General features: G+C 38.6%; 1 protein-coding gene across 5 annotated transcripts in view; it reads left to right on the top strand.

The window, feature by feature from the left end:
- rptor (regulatory associated protein of MTOR, complex 1) overlaps positions 1 to 15,330 on the top strand; it is a 139,924-nt gene that overhangs the window by 63,375 nt on the left and 61,219 nt on the right. For all 5 annotated transcript variants that reach the window (XR_006370320.1, XR_006370321.1, XM_044113284.1 and 2 more), the window contains exons 8-10: positions 888 to 947; positions 8,231 to 8,331; positions 10,741 to 10,885. Coding sequence is in view for 3 of the 5 variants with exons in the window: in XM_044113284.1 (XP_043969219.1) it covers positions 888 to 947; positions 8,231 to 8,331; positions 10,741 to 10,885 (306 nt within the window). In the remaining 2 variants the exon portion in view is untranslated. The remainder of the gene's footprint in view (positions 1 to 887; positions 948 to 8,230; positions 8,332 to 10,740; positions 10,886 to 15,330) is intronic.

The raw sequence follows: 15,330 nt of genomic DNA, 5'->3' as shown, positions 1-15,330 counted from the left end.
CTTTCTGAGATTCCCTGGTTAGCCAGTCATCACAACAATGCTCCTCCATGCCATCCAGTGATACTGTTTAAAGGAGCATTGTAGTTCGTATTATAAGCTCAGCAAACACTCAGTTTCACCAGGTGTTTGCTAATTCTGCATGGGGGCTATGAGAGGTAGAAGCCCTATCAGCTTTGCGGAAAAGGTGCCGCTTTGTGCAAGCAAGCGTTTAGGCGCCCCCAGAGTGGCTGCCACATCATATTCAAGGACATCTCAAACATGCTTGAATAAGTCAAAGTAACATTTATTAGGTTTGTGTTTCGTGAGGAAATTACATTATAACATAATGTAATTTTGCATAATCCTCCTCTCTTAAAAAATATTCAGTCATGTTATTTTTATAAAAGTGTAACAATTTATGAGAATTTCTTTCTATTGCTTTCCTTTATGTAATCTTTCCCGCAGCTGCTGTCTGCTCACTCTGTGTACAAAAGCACACACACCTGCTCTTCTCCAGGTGTGTGATGACTCCTAGCGATCTGTGCGACTGTCAGGACTCTGAACAGCAGCCGGCTGTGACTTACATCTGGCCCGACCTGTCAGACCTAACCAGGCATAGTAAACAATATCCCCCATGGCAGACGTCTCAGAAATACGAGTCCATGTTTCCCACTGACTGTCCCCTCCTTCTCGTCTATAACTCAGCCAAAATACACTCGTACCTCTCAGTCCTCGATGCTTGCAATTTTTGCAGCCCTCATTTTTCATTTGAGTGTTATTTATTGGTTGACTCTCATGTTGGTCAGAAAATTTGCACCATTGAGGCCAAACGTTTCATTGCATCATCTAGCATCTCTTGTTTTCTCTTTAACATCTATTAGTAACATCTCCCTTCTGTTTTCTTCCAGGTTCTGTATGCAAAAGAGTGCCAAGTTGGTGCCAGGGGTGACGCTAGACCTCATTGAGAAGTAAGTAGGAGCGCACAACAATTTTCCCTCTTATTGTCAGCACGGCACGGTCTGGAGACATCATTATCCAGTTTCCCTTTCCTGCCTGTCTTTCCTCGCCTTGCCTCTCTCTCTGTTGTTTTCCATCCTGAAGGTATAATCCTATGCCTTTGTTTCCCTCTCACTGTCAAAGTGGCAGCACTTTGGCAGATTTAAAGCTTTAAATTTGCTGAATTAACCTCCGGGTGTGAAGCGACTGAACATGGATCATCTCTTGCTCTCAGGCACACCATCGTCAGATTGATGCCAGCTCTCAGTAGCTACTCAGTTTCTTTTGGTGTTTTCACTGAACTGTCTATGTAGATACCCACTTAAGGTTTCTGGAGAGGATGAAATGACATTTATATATTTAGATGGTTGACTTTAGATGGTTGACTTACGTTTTAAAAAAACAAAAAACGTAAGTAACTTGGTAAAAATTAAAAAAAGAATGGTCTGAAAGTACCTGAGGGAGTTGAACTTGAAGGGCGTTTCAGCAGTCTCCTAATGATGTGTTTATTTGTCACACTAAGTTTGTTGAATTTGAATAATAACCGTGACATCAGTCTGCCACGGATCAGCAAGAAAAATCTGGTGACAAATGCATGCTCAAAAATCCATCTACTCATAAAATTATGCACAGAATCAGAAAACACCATTTATTTTGTTATTTTAGTTTGATGTAATGCTTACCACATCTCCTAATCGGTTTCTTCCTCCTCTCAGTGAAGCTTATGTTACTTCCATTTATGTGTTATTGACAGCAGCAGGCTTATGTGTGGAACGTCCTACAAGTCTTTCCTCCCAACTGAACATCTTTTTTTCAAATGATTAGAAAATAAAAATCAAAATAAATGTTGAATAAGCCAATGCCAATAGTCCCACAAGCACCTGCTTTTCCATGCTGAGCTCCTTCTGTCCTGAAGAGCAGCTGCAGCTTGAATGTGAGTCATTGAGGCTGATGTAAAAATTCATTATTATATTTCTTACCACAATATACACAAATAAGTATTTACAACCAGATACTTTATTTTATTGGGATTTTGTGTGATAGACCAACACAAAATAGTGCACAGAGATCACCAACTTTCTGCTGAACTCTTAGCTGCAGATTTTAAATTTCATGTGACCTTCGGATTAGGGAGCAGAAGGTGGTCAGTGCAGGAGGAAACCGTGTTAAGAACATCGCAGGGGATGAAAGCAGGGGAGCAATGTGCTATGGAGACATCTCTGTCTGGCTTTGACAGTTTTCCAGAAGACAACACTTGCCTGCGTTGTGTCATATTAAGTTTGGTGCAGAATGAGTTATATTGTGGGGCAGACTTTTGGGGGTCAGCCCTTTGTTGCAGTGAAAGAAACTCTTATGCTACATTCACAAAGCAGGTATTAATAGTCAATTTATTTATTTTTTTAAACTGTTTATGAACCCAAAGAGACCTGCATGTGCAGAAGAACAATGTCGTCACAACAGTGCACTCTTTATGGAAGTAATAATGGATGGAGCCGTCTGTGGATCAACATTAGAATTATTCAGCAATAGGCAAACAGTATTTTCTCAAGATCATAAGAAGATGAAGGAAGCTAATGAAAAGAAAGAACTACCAGTAGAAATTGACTTTTGTGGAGCATTGACAGCAACTTGCGTAGAGAAGTCTGTTTGTATGCAATGTTCAATGTGATCAGTGGTGGGATTGTGATGTGATCTGCTTCACTTCTGCATTAATTAAAGAATTTCAGCCATTGTTTGGCTTCTTTGGGTGCAGAATTATGATGCTTGTCAGTGACATAAAAGTCTGCTAAAATGGTGATGAACATTCAGACTGCAGATGCTTTGAAAACAATCGGATATGTATTCAATTCAATACTGCATATGGAAGTCGCACAAATGAGATTTTTCGGGGGGCATGGGAGTGGCGTGAAAAGATTGGAAATCAGATTTGGGTAGTCCTTGCATGATGTTTGAACACAACCTTAATGTTACGCCATTTAGAGAGATTTTGGGTGAGTTCAAGCTTCCAAGTTTGTAGAAACAGTTTGGGGGTCGTCTCGTACTCTTCCAAGATGACTGCTCACCAGTGTACAAATGGAGGTTTATAAAAATATGGGTGAGTTTGGCGTCAAAGAAGTGTATTGGGCTGCCTGACCTGGTAGAGCACCTGTGAAGTAAATTATATCAGTCCTTCTTTTCCAGGATTGGTGTATAATCTTACTAATGTCTTCTGGAAAATGGTTAAAAAGTCCGATTAACAAAACCCTGAATATTGTGGAAAGCCTTCAGAGAAGAATTAAAGCTGCCAACGGTGCAGTGACGACATATTAAACCTTATAGAGAGAGGGATGTCACTCCTGTTCACATGTTTGAAGGTAGACAAGTGAAAATGTTTGGTAGAGATTTGTGTTTTAAAAAGTTGCGTATTTGCACATTATAATGATGTTATTATGGGCTTGCTCATTTAAGAATTAATTTTCTTACTACTTTAATTAGTGAACCTTACTTATCGGATTATCCACCTCATAATTATGTTGGACTTCATCATATTGCAGAAACTATCTTTTAGAAATACCAGTGCATTTACACACAGCTGCATAGTTAGGTATTCCTGAATGTCAAATAAATAGGACACGTCTCCCTTTTTTCCAAACTATTAATGAGAATTATTCATAATTCAAACATGCATTTTTCCAAGCTTTTTCTCGCTCGTCTGAGATCTTTCCTTTTAGTTTTCGTCTGATGTTATTTGTACACATCGTCATTGCTTCTTTTCATCTCCTCTCAAACATCGCCACTCTCCAGTTGATGGATGTTGTGCAGAAAATGCTGTAGTGCAGAAGAACTGCAGCTGAATGACTCCCAAAGGCAGGATGGGAACCTGCCAGAGAAGGGATGAGTACCTTTGAACAAGTAAAACATTTTTTTTCACTTGTATATTCTTTCTTCTCAACCATTCTGACATTAGTTGGTGGATTTTGATGACACTGAAGCTCTCCCTTTATGCTTTGCAATCTCATGTCCTTTTTATCTTCCATCTCCTGTCTCCTCTGAATCATCCTGTGGACTACAGGAACAATAACATTTGACCTGGTGGCTGTAAGAACAGTTCAAACACATACAAATTTCACACTGACTTATGTCAGTGGTTTTTTTTTATTTATTTATTTTTTTTTATCATATATATTTTGTTGTCTTCCCCTATTTAACCATGAATAAAACACTTTAATCTCATACACAGCTTTTGACTCACTGTGCTTGTTAAAAGTAGAGTTTTCTTGAGAATTCGTTCACCTGGGTTCTTTGTGAACTTGCTTCTTTCTTGCAGATGTATAAGGAGTTGTGAATATAAGTAATATTTAACAGTTACTTAAAGTGTCTTCTTGACATTATGTTCTATATCTATCAATCTATCTATCTGTCTATCTATCTATCTGGGTGTGTTTGTATGTATGTAATACATTTTTGCAGAAGGGTTTCTAACTTCTCTGTCTTGAAGTCTCAGCAGTGTGGGACCACTGTGGCTGAAATGTGCTGTTTTGGTTGATTGCATGTCCAATGTGTTGCACGGGGATGGGGGGGAGGGTTAAATGTTGAGTCAGCCAATATCCACCTTAGTTAAATTATGGATATCCTCAGAGCTCATAAAAGAAAAATGGGACCAAGCTCATCTCACCTGAACTCTCTAGAGTTGTGCCAGCTCTTTGATTAAAGCTGAGCCTCAAAATCAAACAGGAGACAAAAGCACTTCATTACTTGACTTAATCATAATCCAGATAATCTGATGTTTCCGCACCAGAGTGAGGACCCTTTAATGTGATACTTAATGTTCACCTCGTATACCTTTTTGCAGGTTTTGACTAATTTTGTTGATTTTTTTTACTTTCTTTCCCTCAATTTTATCTCTAATCGATGAGCCTATTCCTGTCAATTGTGGCAGATATAGATGGGTTAATATTTTATTTAAGAATGCTGGACGTATTTTTAATTATGACCACAACAAAAGTAAATATTTACAGTACAGTAAAAAGATAAAAAGATTTTAAATGACCATGATTGCAGTCATTCATTGGTTCTGACCAGACTTAGTAGCTTGGATCTTTCTTTTTTCAACGTCTTTAAAGGGTCATTTTGGACTTTGACTTCTTTTTCACACATTCTTTGCCATTTGATGATTGCTTAAATCCAAACTACGGATCGGTTCACTGGTAGTTTTGTTCTTGCATTTTTACCACAAGAACAATCTCTGTCAAGTCTATGTGCACGCAGTTGTGTGGCCACTGTGTCGTGGCAACCCCTCGGAGGAAAGTGCTGAAAGGATGGCAGACAGACGCCTCCTTAAAAACTCAGCTGTTGCTGCCTCCACTGTCACGCAACTTCCTAAAAACAAACTTGAACCCCCTGCCTGGAAAACTGGTTGAACTCACATTACGTGAGTTCAAACTTTTTACGTAAAGTTTGGAAATTTACACCTGATTACGTCACTGCCTTAAAGACAAAGAGACTAGGCAGCTTGTTTCTGCAGTACATGTTATGTAGTTGGTAAATCAAACAACTTTTTCCCTCTTCCATTTTCTGTATTGTTCTTATTCAACACCAGTCTGAGCAGCCAGCCGTTACACTCAGCGTCCACTCATTTTGCTCACCTTTAAAGGTTACACATGGCTAGGAGTGGCCTTAAACATTCATCGCCTCTGTTAACAATCATTTTGATGTGAAACAAATTCAGTATCATGGCAACTTTGAATAGTCGCATGTTGATTATTTGTTTATTAATTTGATCATTCTTCGGTCCTCACTCCATCTGTGCACCCTTCTGTCTGCTTTCTTCCCACGTTCATCCAACTCACATTCTGGTTGGATCCAGTCACAGGAGCCTTTTTACATAATGGAGTCACGAAGCACAGGGCATGTGGATTTTACCTGCTCACCCCCTCTTGCTCGTCTGAAAGGAGGGGTGTTGAAGCAACTGATGTGGGATTATCCATATTAAGTCTTTCCCTGTGCCTTTCACTATAAGTCTTTTCATCCAACCTGCTGTACTTCAATAATTAGAAGATTTCTGATATCCAACTCTTTGTTTCGGGAATCATGTCTCTGTTATAGCTCTGTTTTCAACACAGCGGAAATGCTGTATCGATCCGGTAATGAAATACTTCTTTCATGCGCTATTTTGTCAAGAACAAGCCATTCCCTCAAGGTGGCAGAGATGTTTGTGTATTTTTCTAGGACCTTTTTCCTCCTTTGTGCAGAGCCTTCTGAGCTTGTTTATATCCAGTGTCTTATATTCTGATGTATTTATATACTCGAGTGTCACGTGATCTACAGTACCTTCAGAATCATGAGCCACTAGAATCAACTCTTTCAAATTATAGGAAATAAACTTGCCGCCTTGATGAGGGGCTGATATGAGATCACTACCTGTTGAGATGATTAATGATGATTTATATCTTCAACAGACTCATGGTCCACAAAAACATTTTTAAAAACATGGTTTAATTTTGAAGCTTTGTAATCCAGAATCAACATGATATTCATGCTGTCAATGCAGCCTTTTAAATGTGAACTTTGACTTCAATGTATTCAATATCTGTCGCAAAAATTATTCAATTTAAAAACAGGATCTCTGTTAGCGCCTTTTTATTTTTAGCCAGTGCTTGTCAGTTAATCTATGTGAATATTCTGGTGAGAGCTTTTAAAGGTCTAAATATCTTATTAATCTATATGTTGCAACTCATAGTTCACTTTTACTGTTTGAATCAAAGCAAAAAACTCAAAGTTCAAACCAGCATTTTAATATCAAGCAACCGTCTAAGGTGACACCTCACATTCACATCTTCATTTCAAGGCCATGGTGTCTTACACCTTTTAAGGTCAATGCCTTTTTGTTCCCCACTAGATTCATCATAAAGAACTTCTAAAAAGTTTTAAAGGGTCAAAATAATGTCAGCACTTTCTTTGTTGTGCTCTTTCATTTATTTGGAACTGGAGACACTCTCATAGATGTGAAACCAGAGCATTGGTGGAAACTAAATTGGGGCGATAAATCCTAACTTAATGTGGAGAGCAAGAGATGGACAAAACTTACCCAAACTTTGATTGATGGCACAAGCCTCAACGTCTCAGAGGCTATTCTTACCCATTCAGGGATTCATCTGTCTGTTTCTTCATCCATCCACCACTTGCCTCTCTTCCCCCCCCCCCCCCTCAAATGTATTACAGAGAATAATCAGTGAGGATGGGAACTGCTGAGTGTTCATCCTGACTGCTGACTTTTCAAACACCTTTGGCAGGCACTCAAAGTGCTCAGGAGTTAGCCGGCCCTCATCGTTATACAGAGGGCTGGTAGTGCCAGGAGCCTTACAGCTGCTATTATTTGTCACTTAGAGGTAGAAATTGTGGGCTTGGGTCAAAAAAAGTTCAGCCTCGTTGCACATTTATACAAACTTGGGTGGAGGGTGATAAATGACTTGAGATGTAATGTATTATTGAGAGAGGGAAAGTGAGTATGCTTGTGCTCTAGTGTGGAATCTAATGATGATAAAAATTTGGAAATGACAGTTTGTGGCGAAATCTGGACGGAAACAGTTAAAGGTTGTACAATGAATATTAAGATTTTATGCTAAACCTAAAGAACTTAGTTTTTTGTTTTGTGAAGTGACTGATTCACCATTCTCAGACTGTCACCTTTAACAGAGAGTAAAAATGGACGCACACAACCACAAATATTCAAATCATTTAAAGGGAAATGAGAAATTCATATACAAAAGTACGTTTTGCATGTTGACAAATTGATTCATGTCTAATCTTTTAGCATCTTATGACGTTAGAGAAGGTGCTACCAGGATCAGCGGGAGATGGCCACCTGTGTAAATATTTTACTACTGAGACACCTTGTCAAGTCAAATCAGAACACAGATTTGTTTTCATGCAGCTCACTTTGTAAAGACATCCTAGCTGACATTGTTGCAATATATCTGCCTCTTAAAACATCTTATCTTGTAGATCTCAAACATGATCAAAGAGAGGCTGGACTTACTTTGTGTTTGTTCCTGGTGTCAGTCTGATCTCAGCCTACAACGGCTCTGAGGCACAAAAACACATGAATATTCAGCTGCTAATCTCCGAGTAAGAAACTCGGTGCTTTCGAATGTTAATTTCTTCACATGGTGTTGTAATAGTGCAGAACAGTTGCTCCTTTTTTGCTCTGAGTAAACCCTGTGACATGCGGTGTGTGCGGCTGACACGATGCCATCTGTGTTGTGTTGTGTTGCAGAATCCCTGGCAGGCTCAACGACAGACGCACACCCCTCGGAGAGCTCAACTGGATCTTCACTGCCATCACCGACACCATCGCGTGGAACGTGCTGCCCAGAGGTGAGTCTCTTCGTCACAACAGTCTCCTCCTCGTCAGGAAACTGTATTTATTTGGATCCTCACAAGTATGTGAAAGCAACAATATATATATACCACATGAATGTAGGCCGGTAACAATAACAAATTTTGTTGGATGATAAATTGTCCCAGAAGTTATAGCGATAAACGATAATATCGTTGCTTTGAGACCATTTTAAAGTAATGTAATGGTAATGGCATAATAATGCACACATTCTTAAAGATTGATAAACTTCAAATGCTCACAGACATGTTAAATATGCAAAATAAACAAACAAAACCACAGAAACAACAAATAAAATCAATTGTGAAGTCTCTGGAAGCAAAACTGTCCTTCGATAAAGTCTTTTTGAGAACAAAGCATCAGACTGAAGACTTCTTTGTCATCCAGTTTTTGGTAGGAAGAGAAAAACCATAGGTTATGCGAACAGAAATTATTGAGCTTGCTTTAATTAATCATGTAATTAATTGATTTAATGTGTGTTGTGACAGATCTACATTAATATGCTTGAATAGTGTTTTTATAGGATTACAAAAAATGTAAAATAAAAATGATAAATTTCACCACACAAAAATAAAGCAACATATTGTGTTTCTTTTTAGCGATTTACAGCTACACTGGTCAGAGATTTCCGAGCAGATTCTGATTTCTCTTTTTTTTCTGGCTGAATTAAAAATTTTCTGCCTTCACAAAATGTTTACTGTAGCTCTTAAAGGACCCCAGTTAAAAAGTTTTAATTTCCTTCTTTTCTTCATTCGTTCCTTCTGTCTTTACTTCTTTCCTTCTTTTAGAATCAATATGAGAAGTTTTAAACTTCTCAGACCATCTCAGTTCAGTCAAAAGATTTGCAATGGTACAAGTACTGATTTTCCTCAGAAGCGCATCAATTTGCATCAAATCTGGTGAAAGATTGAGTGTCCTCTGCAGGGATGCTCCAACTGTCTCCTCTCTCTTGTATTTTACATCATAAGAACAACCCCCGCTCTGCGGTATACATGTAAACAGCAACCGTCGAGAAATACAAAAACCAAATGATCTGCACTTTCGCTGCTGTGCTAATTGAAAAAAACAAAGATTTAAAAGGAATTTCTAGTAATGACTTAGTGTGCTGATTTGTTATAGGTACGTTAACCAGCTGTCAGAATTAGGAAAATAAGCTCCTTTTTAAAAGATTTTGCTGTTATAAGCTGAAATTAATGTTTGAAAGCACTCAGTGGATGTTTTGGGGGATTAAGATGAGCTTGCAAAGACATCAGAGGCATACTAAAATCTTTCTTTAAACATATCTGGGCAATGATGAAAAATAAAGCCTCCCACGTGGCTCAGCTCTCAGGGAGTCCAAAGTGGGGCACCTAAAATAAAAAGCAGCGATGTTTAGGCATCAGCATTACTGTGAGAGCATCAGAACATCCCCAGTGGCTGAAATCATGCCGCTGTTGATATAAAATGCCAGAAGCGCAGTTTGTGCAGGTCAGCTCTTCAAATTGAGATTAATTGTGTTTAGAGTTCCCCGCACTATAATTGAGGATATCACTTGAGCCGGGGCTTGGCAGACGGCACACCTCACTCCAACTACCCATTTCTCACATGCTTGCCCTGATGAAAACGCTGGCGCACACACTCATTGTTATGACCTGCCTCTAGATTGTGTATTCCTTGATTTCCCTCCTGTTTCATGGATTCAGCACACATCCTCCCAGTCACACACCCGAACTCCCACGTGATAGCATTGTGACAATGCTGATGTCTGCCAAAGCCTTTTAAAACCTCGGGGCTCCGCTGTTAATGAAGCTGCCCACATCAGAGAGTTTTCATGTAATGAAGGCACTTCATACACCTTAACCAAATCACGCGCACACACACACTCACACTCACACTGAGACTTCTGCAGCCTGTCACCAACAACATGCTCATTGTCCCTTAAGAAATAAATCCAACAAGTAACAGTAAAATCATAATCACCAGCCAGAAGCAGTGGAAAGGAAGTGTTATATTGCGTCTTTTAATAAAATGTAAATATCTGGTTTCAACTGTATAGTGCAACATCTTCTGTCACATCATCTCCTTTCTGTAGAGCAAATGTGCCCAGACACTGCAAGCCTTCCTGACCCACCGTCCTATTGGACTAAGCTACAAGAAGAGGACACGATTAAGGACACAACTAATTGAAAATAAGCATTTCTCTGTCTTTTACATAGTGAAGCAAACCCCCAGTCCAGATGATTGTTTTTACAAATTAAGTCACTTTGGCTGAATTTGCTCTGTTCATTCACATATAAAATGCCCCATTTTCTTTTATTCTTACATGTAGGCAAATCTAACTTGTCTTTTGCCCTTCTTCTGTCTGCAGAATAATATATAATTTCTATTTTCTCCATCCCCAACTTCAGATCTGTTCCAGAAGTTGTTTCGCCAGGACTTGCTGGTGGCCAGCTTGTTTCGCAATTTCCTGCTTGCAGAGAGGATAATGAGGTCGTACAACTGTACACCAGTCAGCAGCCCCCGTCTGCCCCCCACATACATGCACGCCATGTGGTAAGATGCGCTCACAAGCAGAGCTCGGGTTACATGAACACGCAGATGCACAAATGTCTGTGGCTTTGTAGAGCTGGAGGTTAGAGGAAAGACAGGAGTCACCCTCAAGGCCCGGCTGTTAAATCAGACAGAAATCAATTGAAGGATGAGAAGAGTTTCTAAGAGACATATTCTTTATTAGGAAACAGTATCATCCTCTTTATGTAATGGTATGTATATTTAATGAATGAACATTTTAAAAAATCAACTGGGAAATTAGAAGTGAATTCAAACAGTGACACATGCCTGGAAGCTAATTTGTGTCAGTGTGAAGGGATTTCTAACTGAAAGGAAACTGCTTCCTTACAATGATTTCCATTTTTTAAGGTTTGGTTGTTTTGTGACTCTCCATTGAGACGGCTTGTACATGCAAGAAATCGCTCAAAAACATCTCGACAGTCAGAGTTTGATAGATGCCTCCCAGAAGTTGTTTCAGCCAAAGGGTTTAAAACCAGCTATTTGAGGGTGTCCTAACTTTATCCTCACATGGAAGGCACATTTTGTTAATGTCTTTTGTTGACTAAAAGAAGATTATTTGATGTTGTTTAATCTCAGTTAAATTTCTTTCTTTTCCAGCAATAAATAAAATATCTTGATCAAGAGTTTAATATTTAATGGGGTGTTTCCTGTCTGGCCATTACCTTCCTACCCAATTCCACTTTATATTCATCTCCCTGTAGTGCTCTGTCTAGGATTTCTCCCATTGAGCTTGATTTCTCCAGTGGAATTTCAACCTGGACAAACAGTGAACACAAGGAGGAGTTGTGAAAGATGATATCAATCTTCTGCACTGTTTTTGAATTATCGTCTTTCTATACAGGGTTGTAGTTTGGCATTGGCAGCACAGGAAGTGAATGAAGCCATTCAGTCCATGTTGGCCATGCTCCCAAATATTGAGGAATTAAAGTTGGAGCAAGTCCATTACATGATCTGTTTAAGACATTTTATTGCTGATGAAGATGTCGTGGTCCTGCTCCCTGTGGGGTTGATTACAGCACATCCAATTTCTGGTAAACTTCATAGAGCAGTTTCATTCACGATCGAGCTGACCTATGACATACATCACATCCATGGACTTCCTGTTATTTTTATATGAATACCTGTTTTCCTGGCTGTACTCTAAAAGAAATTACAACCCATATACAAACACATAATGTGAATGATGAAGGTGAACCATTAAGAGGAGAGCTTGTGGTTGTTTGTTTTTTTATGAAACCGTGATCCCAAATAGGCTTTAGTCACAGGAAAGTTGCTGCTTTCACATTTCTTTTTGTTCCTGACACAAGAAAATACAGTTGAGCAGAAAAATCAATAGCTTCTCTGGTACATTTTGTTATTTTGTTTTTTCCAGTGATGCAACAGATGCTTTATGCATCTTCAAACATACAACAGGTTGCTCCCCTGTCTCTCATTCACAGTCATGGATCTATAAGCAAAATCAAGATAAGCACAGCATTCTGGAACTTCTCTGAATATAGATTGCATGTAAGCAATATAAATGGTTGAGTCACTTTCACAGCCTTCTTAAATAAGTATTGGTGTGGAAGCCTGTGCCAACATGTGGAGGTGTTTTTATATGTTTCTGCCTTTGAACATATGCAAACTCCTCATGTATTATTTTCTTTACATCGTTTTTATTTTCATGTTGACTGTTGCCAGTGTTGCTGTGAGGAGTGAGCTCAGTGTTTTATAGGAGCAACTGGAAACAGAAGAGGAGTGGTTGACAGGAAACGTCTTTCTTAGTTTAAAGCTTTTGATATCAGAAAAACATGACATATTATTCTGTTTTAATATTTATTTAAGAGGCTTAGCCAGAATGCACTGCAGTCCATAAGAACTATAAGAACATTTTGTTGATAAGCTGCTTTTTGCAGGAAAAAGTTATAGTTACTGTTCTCTGTTGGATCTTAAGCGCCTCTGACATCTTTGTGGAGAAATTTTGGAAAACTCATTCTTCCAAGTCGCCTCAGTTTAATGAATCTGTTGAGGTTTTGCCACAGAGGTTGTGATCTTGACTTTGGCTTGACCGTTGCTATACACTAATCACTTTTGTTTTCTTTTGCTGCTTTGTTGAGGAGTAATTTGTGTTGCATGATCTGTTTTGAAGATCTTTCTGCCACTAGTGGCTGTTATTTACGGTAGATTAGATATGAAGTAGGCAGAGAAAACTTGGTGCTGTGTTTGTGATTGTGTGATGGTTTTCTATTATTAATGAATTAGCAAAAATCTCAAACTTTTTTCCATATTGTCATTTGCGTGTTGGATTTTGTGGAAGATTCATTTACTACAACTTGTAATAAGGTTGTAACATGACAAGATGTGGAAAAAGTGAAGCACTTTGACTCCTTTACGGATACACTGCATGTAATTAAAATTGTACATAAAATGATTGGGACTCTATAGGGTTCATTAGTTATTTAATGCATTTATGAGATATTTCTCTTAAATTGATGCTTTTCAAGTAAAGTGTTTATGTTTTGTGGAATAGACAGATGGGAACAATATGGACTTTTGAAATAGAAAATAGAAACAGTGTTTTAACATCACACACATCCAAAATCAATGGATTACAAGACATGACTATTGAATTACTCAAGTGCTCTTTTTAACAAACTGCACAGTCTGCAAAAAATGAGAAATTTGTTCCCTTTTCATGAGCTGTAAGAACATCTTTACACTATTCGGCTCCTGCATCTCTGGCTGGATGTTACTGCAGCTTCTCGACAGATTGGGGCAGAACGTTTGTTTGGTCTTGTGTTCAACAACAGTAATATACAAATACCTCTGCACTTGAGTTTTTGTGAAGTATGAACTATTCAGGCCAAAAAGAAAGTTATTCTCGTTTTTTTTTTTTTCCACTTCAAATAAAAGAATCCGTATTTGTTTTTATTGGTTATGTATAGACCTTATGGCTGTACATTTAAGCACGTCTGAACAATCTCCAGAACAATATTCAAGTTGTTGCAGATTATTAAAATAGAAAAAAAAAGTTTTTAATCAAAAACTACTAATGCACTTTGTTTGTTTAATTATTTGAATTAAACACAATTGTTATATTTTCTGAAGATGTTTCACCTCTCTCAAAAAATACCAAAAGGTTTCTTAAGCATGTCTCATTAAGCATTATTTACTGCTTAATGAGACAAACACTGAGTTGAAATAAACCCCATTTACATTTGTCCACCATGTTTTCTCATTAGCATGCATGTTTATACACAAAGGCCTGCTGTTGTCCGATTCCTCTTTTGCACAATGTAAAAGCCATTATCTAATCATCCATCTTCCTTTAGTTACACAAACATCTCTCCATCGGTTTTTTTTCCGGTGCATCGTCTTCTAAAAATGCCTCTTTCTGCTTCTCCCACTCATTATCTGGCTGGCGTTGGCAAAGCCTCCAGGAGAGCCTCGTTGTGTAACCGCCTGGCATCTCTCCCTGTAACAAATACTGCTCTTTACTCCTTGAGCATGCTGTAGTCTTTCTTTCTCGCCTGTTCATCCCTATTAGTTTAGATTGCGGGTACTTTTCAGTGTTTGTGGCCCAACAAATTGGGATTTCACAACGGCACATGCAATATTAAGCAGGATAGAGTAACGACTGAGCAGTGCTTTAGGAGTCTAGGAAACCAAACTGTGAGGGCAATAAAGAGAGTAAGTGTTGGAGATAAAAGGCAAGTAGGAAAATAAAAGTTTGGGCCAGCATGGATTGGACCGGAAAGGATGGAGAGGAGGGAATAAGTACTTTAAGGGCTTGCTGATTCATGTTAGTGCCAAAACACAAACAGCTATTGTTATTCAAATGAGGCAGAACAGGGCAGGGCAAATAAGCCTGAGGCTGATTACTCCCTTGCCAGCCATTTAATTGCCAGTAGTGTATGTCTGTTTTATATTGGTTCATGTTGTTTCACCACTCTCTGCAGTCTACCAGAGAAAAGAGCTTAGTCAGCTGCCAAATGCTCCCCTACACAGCTTTCCCTTCATTTCACACTCAACAACACGCATGATCTCTGGTGATGAGTCACTTCTGCGGCCTTGTGAGAGGGTTAACCATGCCATAATAATCTTGGAGCAGCCTCCATCCTGAGAGTACGTTCTTGCAGATAATATGGTAATTTCTGGTTGTTTATATGCCAACGGGTTGCATAAACGCCATCAGGGATGGACTCGTGAGCTGGCAATTTCCCAGTCACAAGTTATGAAACCAAAATGTAATGATTTCAAATCTGATTTGTTAAAGGAGTTGAGTTGTTGCTTTCATTTTCTATTATTTTTATTTTAGTCAACTATATCAATGATACACTGTTACTGAGAAACAGAAAACAGAGAGAGTAGTTGGACATTGACGTTTCTTGATATTTTTTAGATATATTTTTATCATGTAACCGTTTCACACTTGAGAATAACCCAAG

The sequence above is a fragment of the Gambusia affinis genome, linkage group LG04 (assembly GCF_019740435.1).
Source record: "Gambusia affinis linkage group LG04, SWU_Gaff_1.0, whole genome shotgun sequence".
NCBI lineage: Eukaryota > Metazoa > Chordata > Actinopteri > Cyprinodontiformes > Poeciliidae > Gambusia > Gambusia affinis.
The sequence above is the reverse complement of the archived record's forward strand: the minus strand, read 5'-3'. Positions and strand labels throughout refer to the sequence as shown.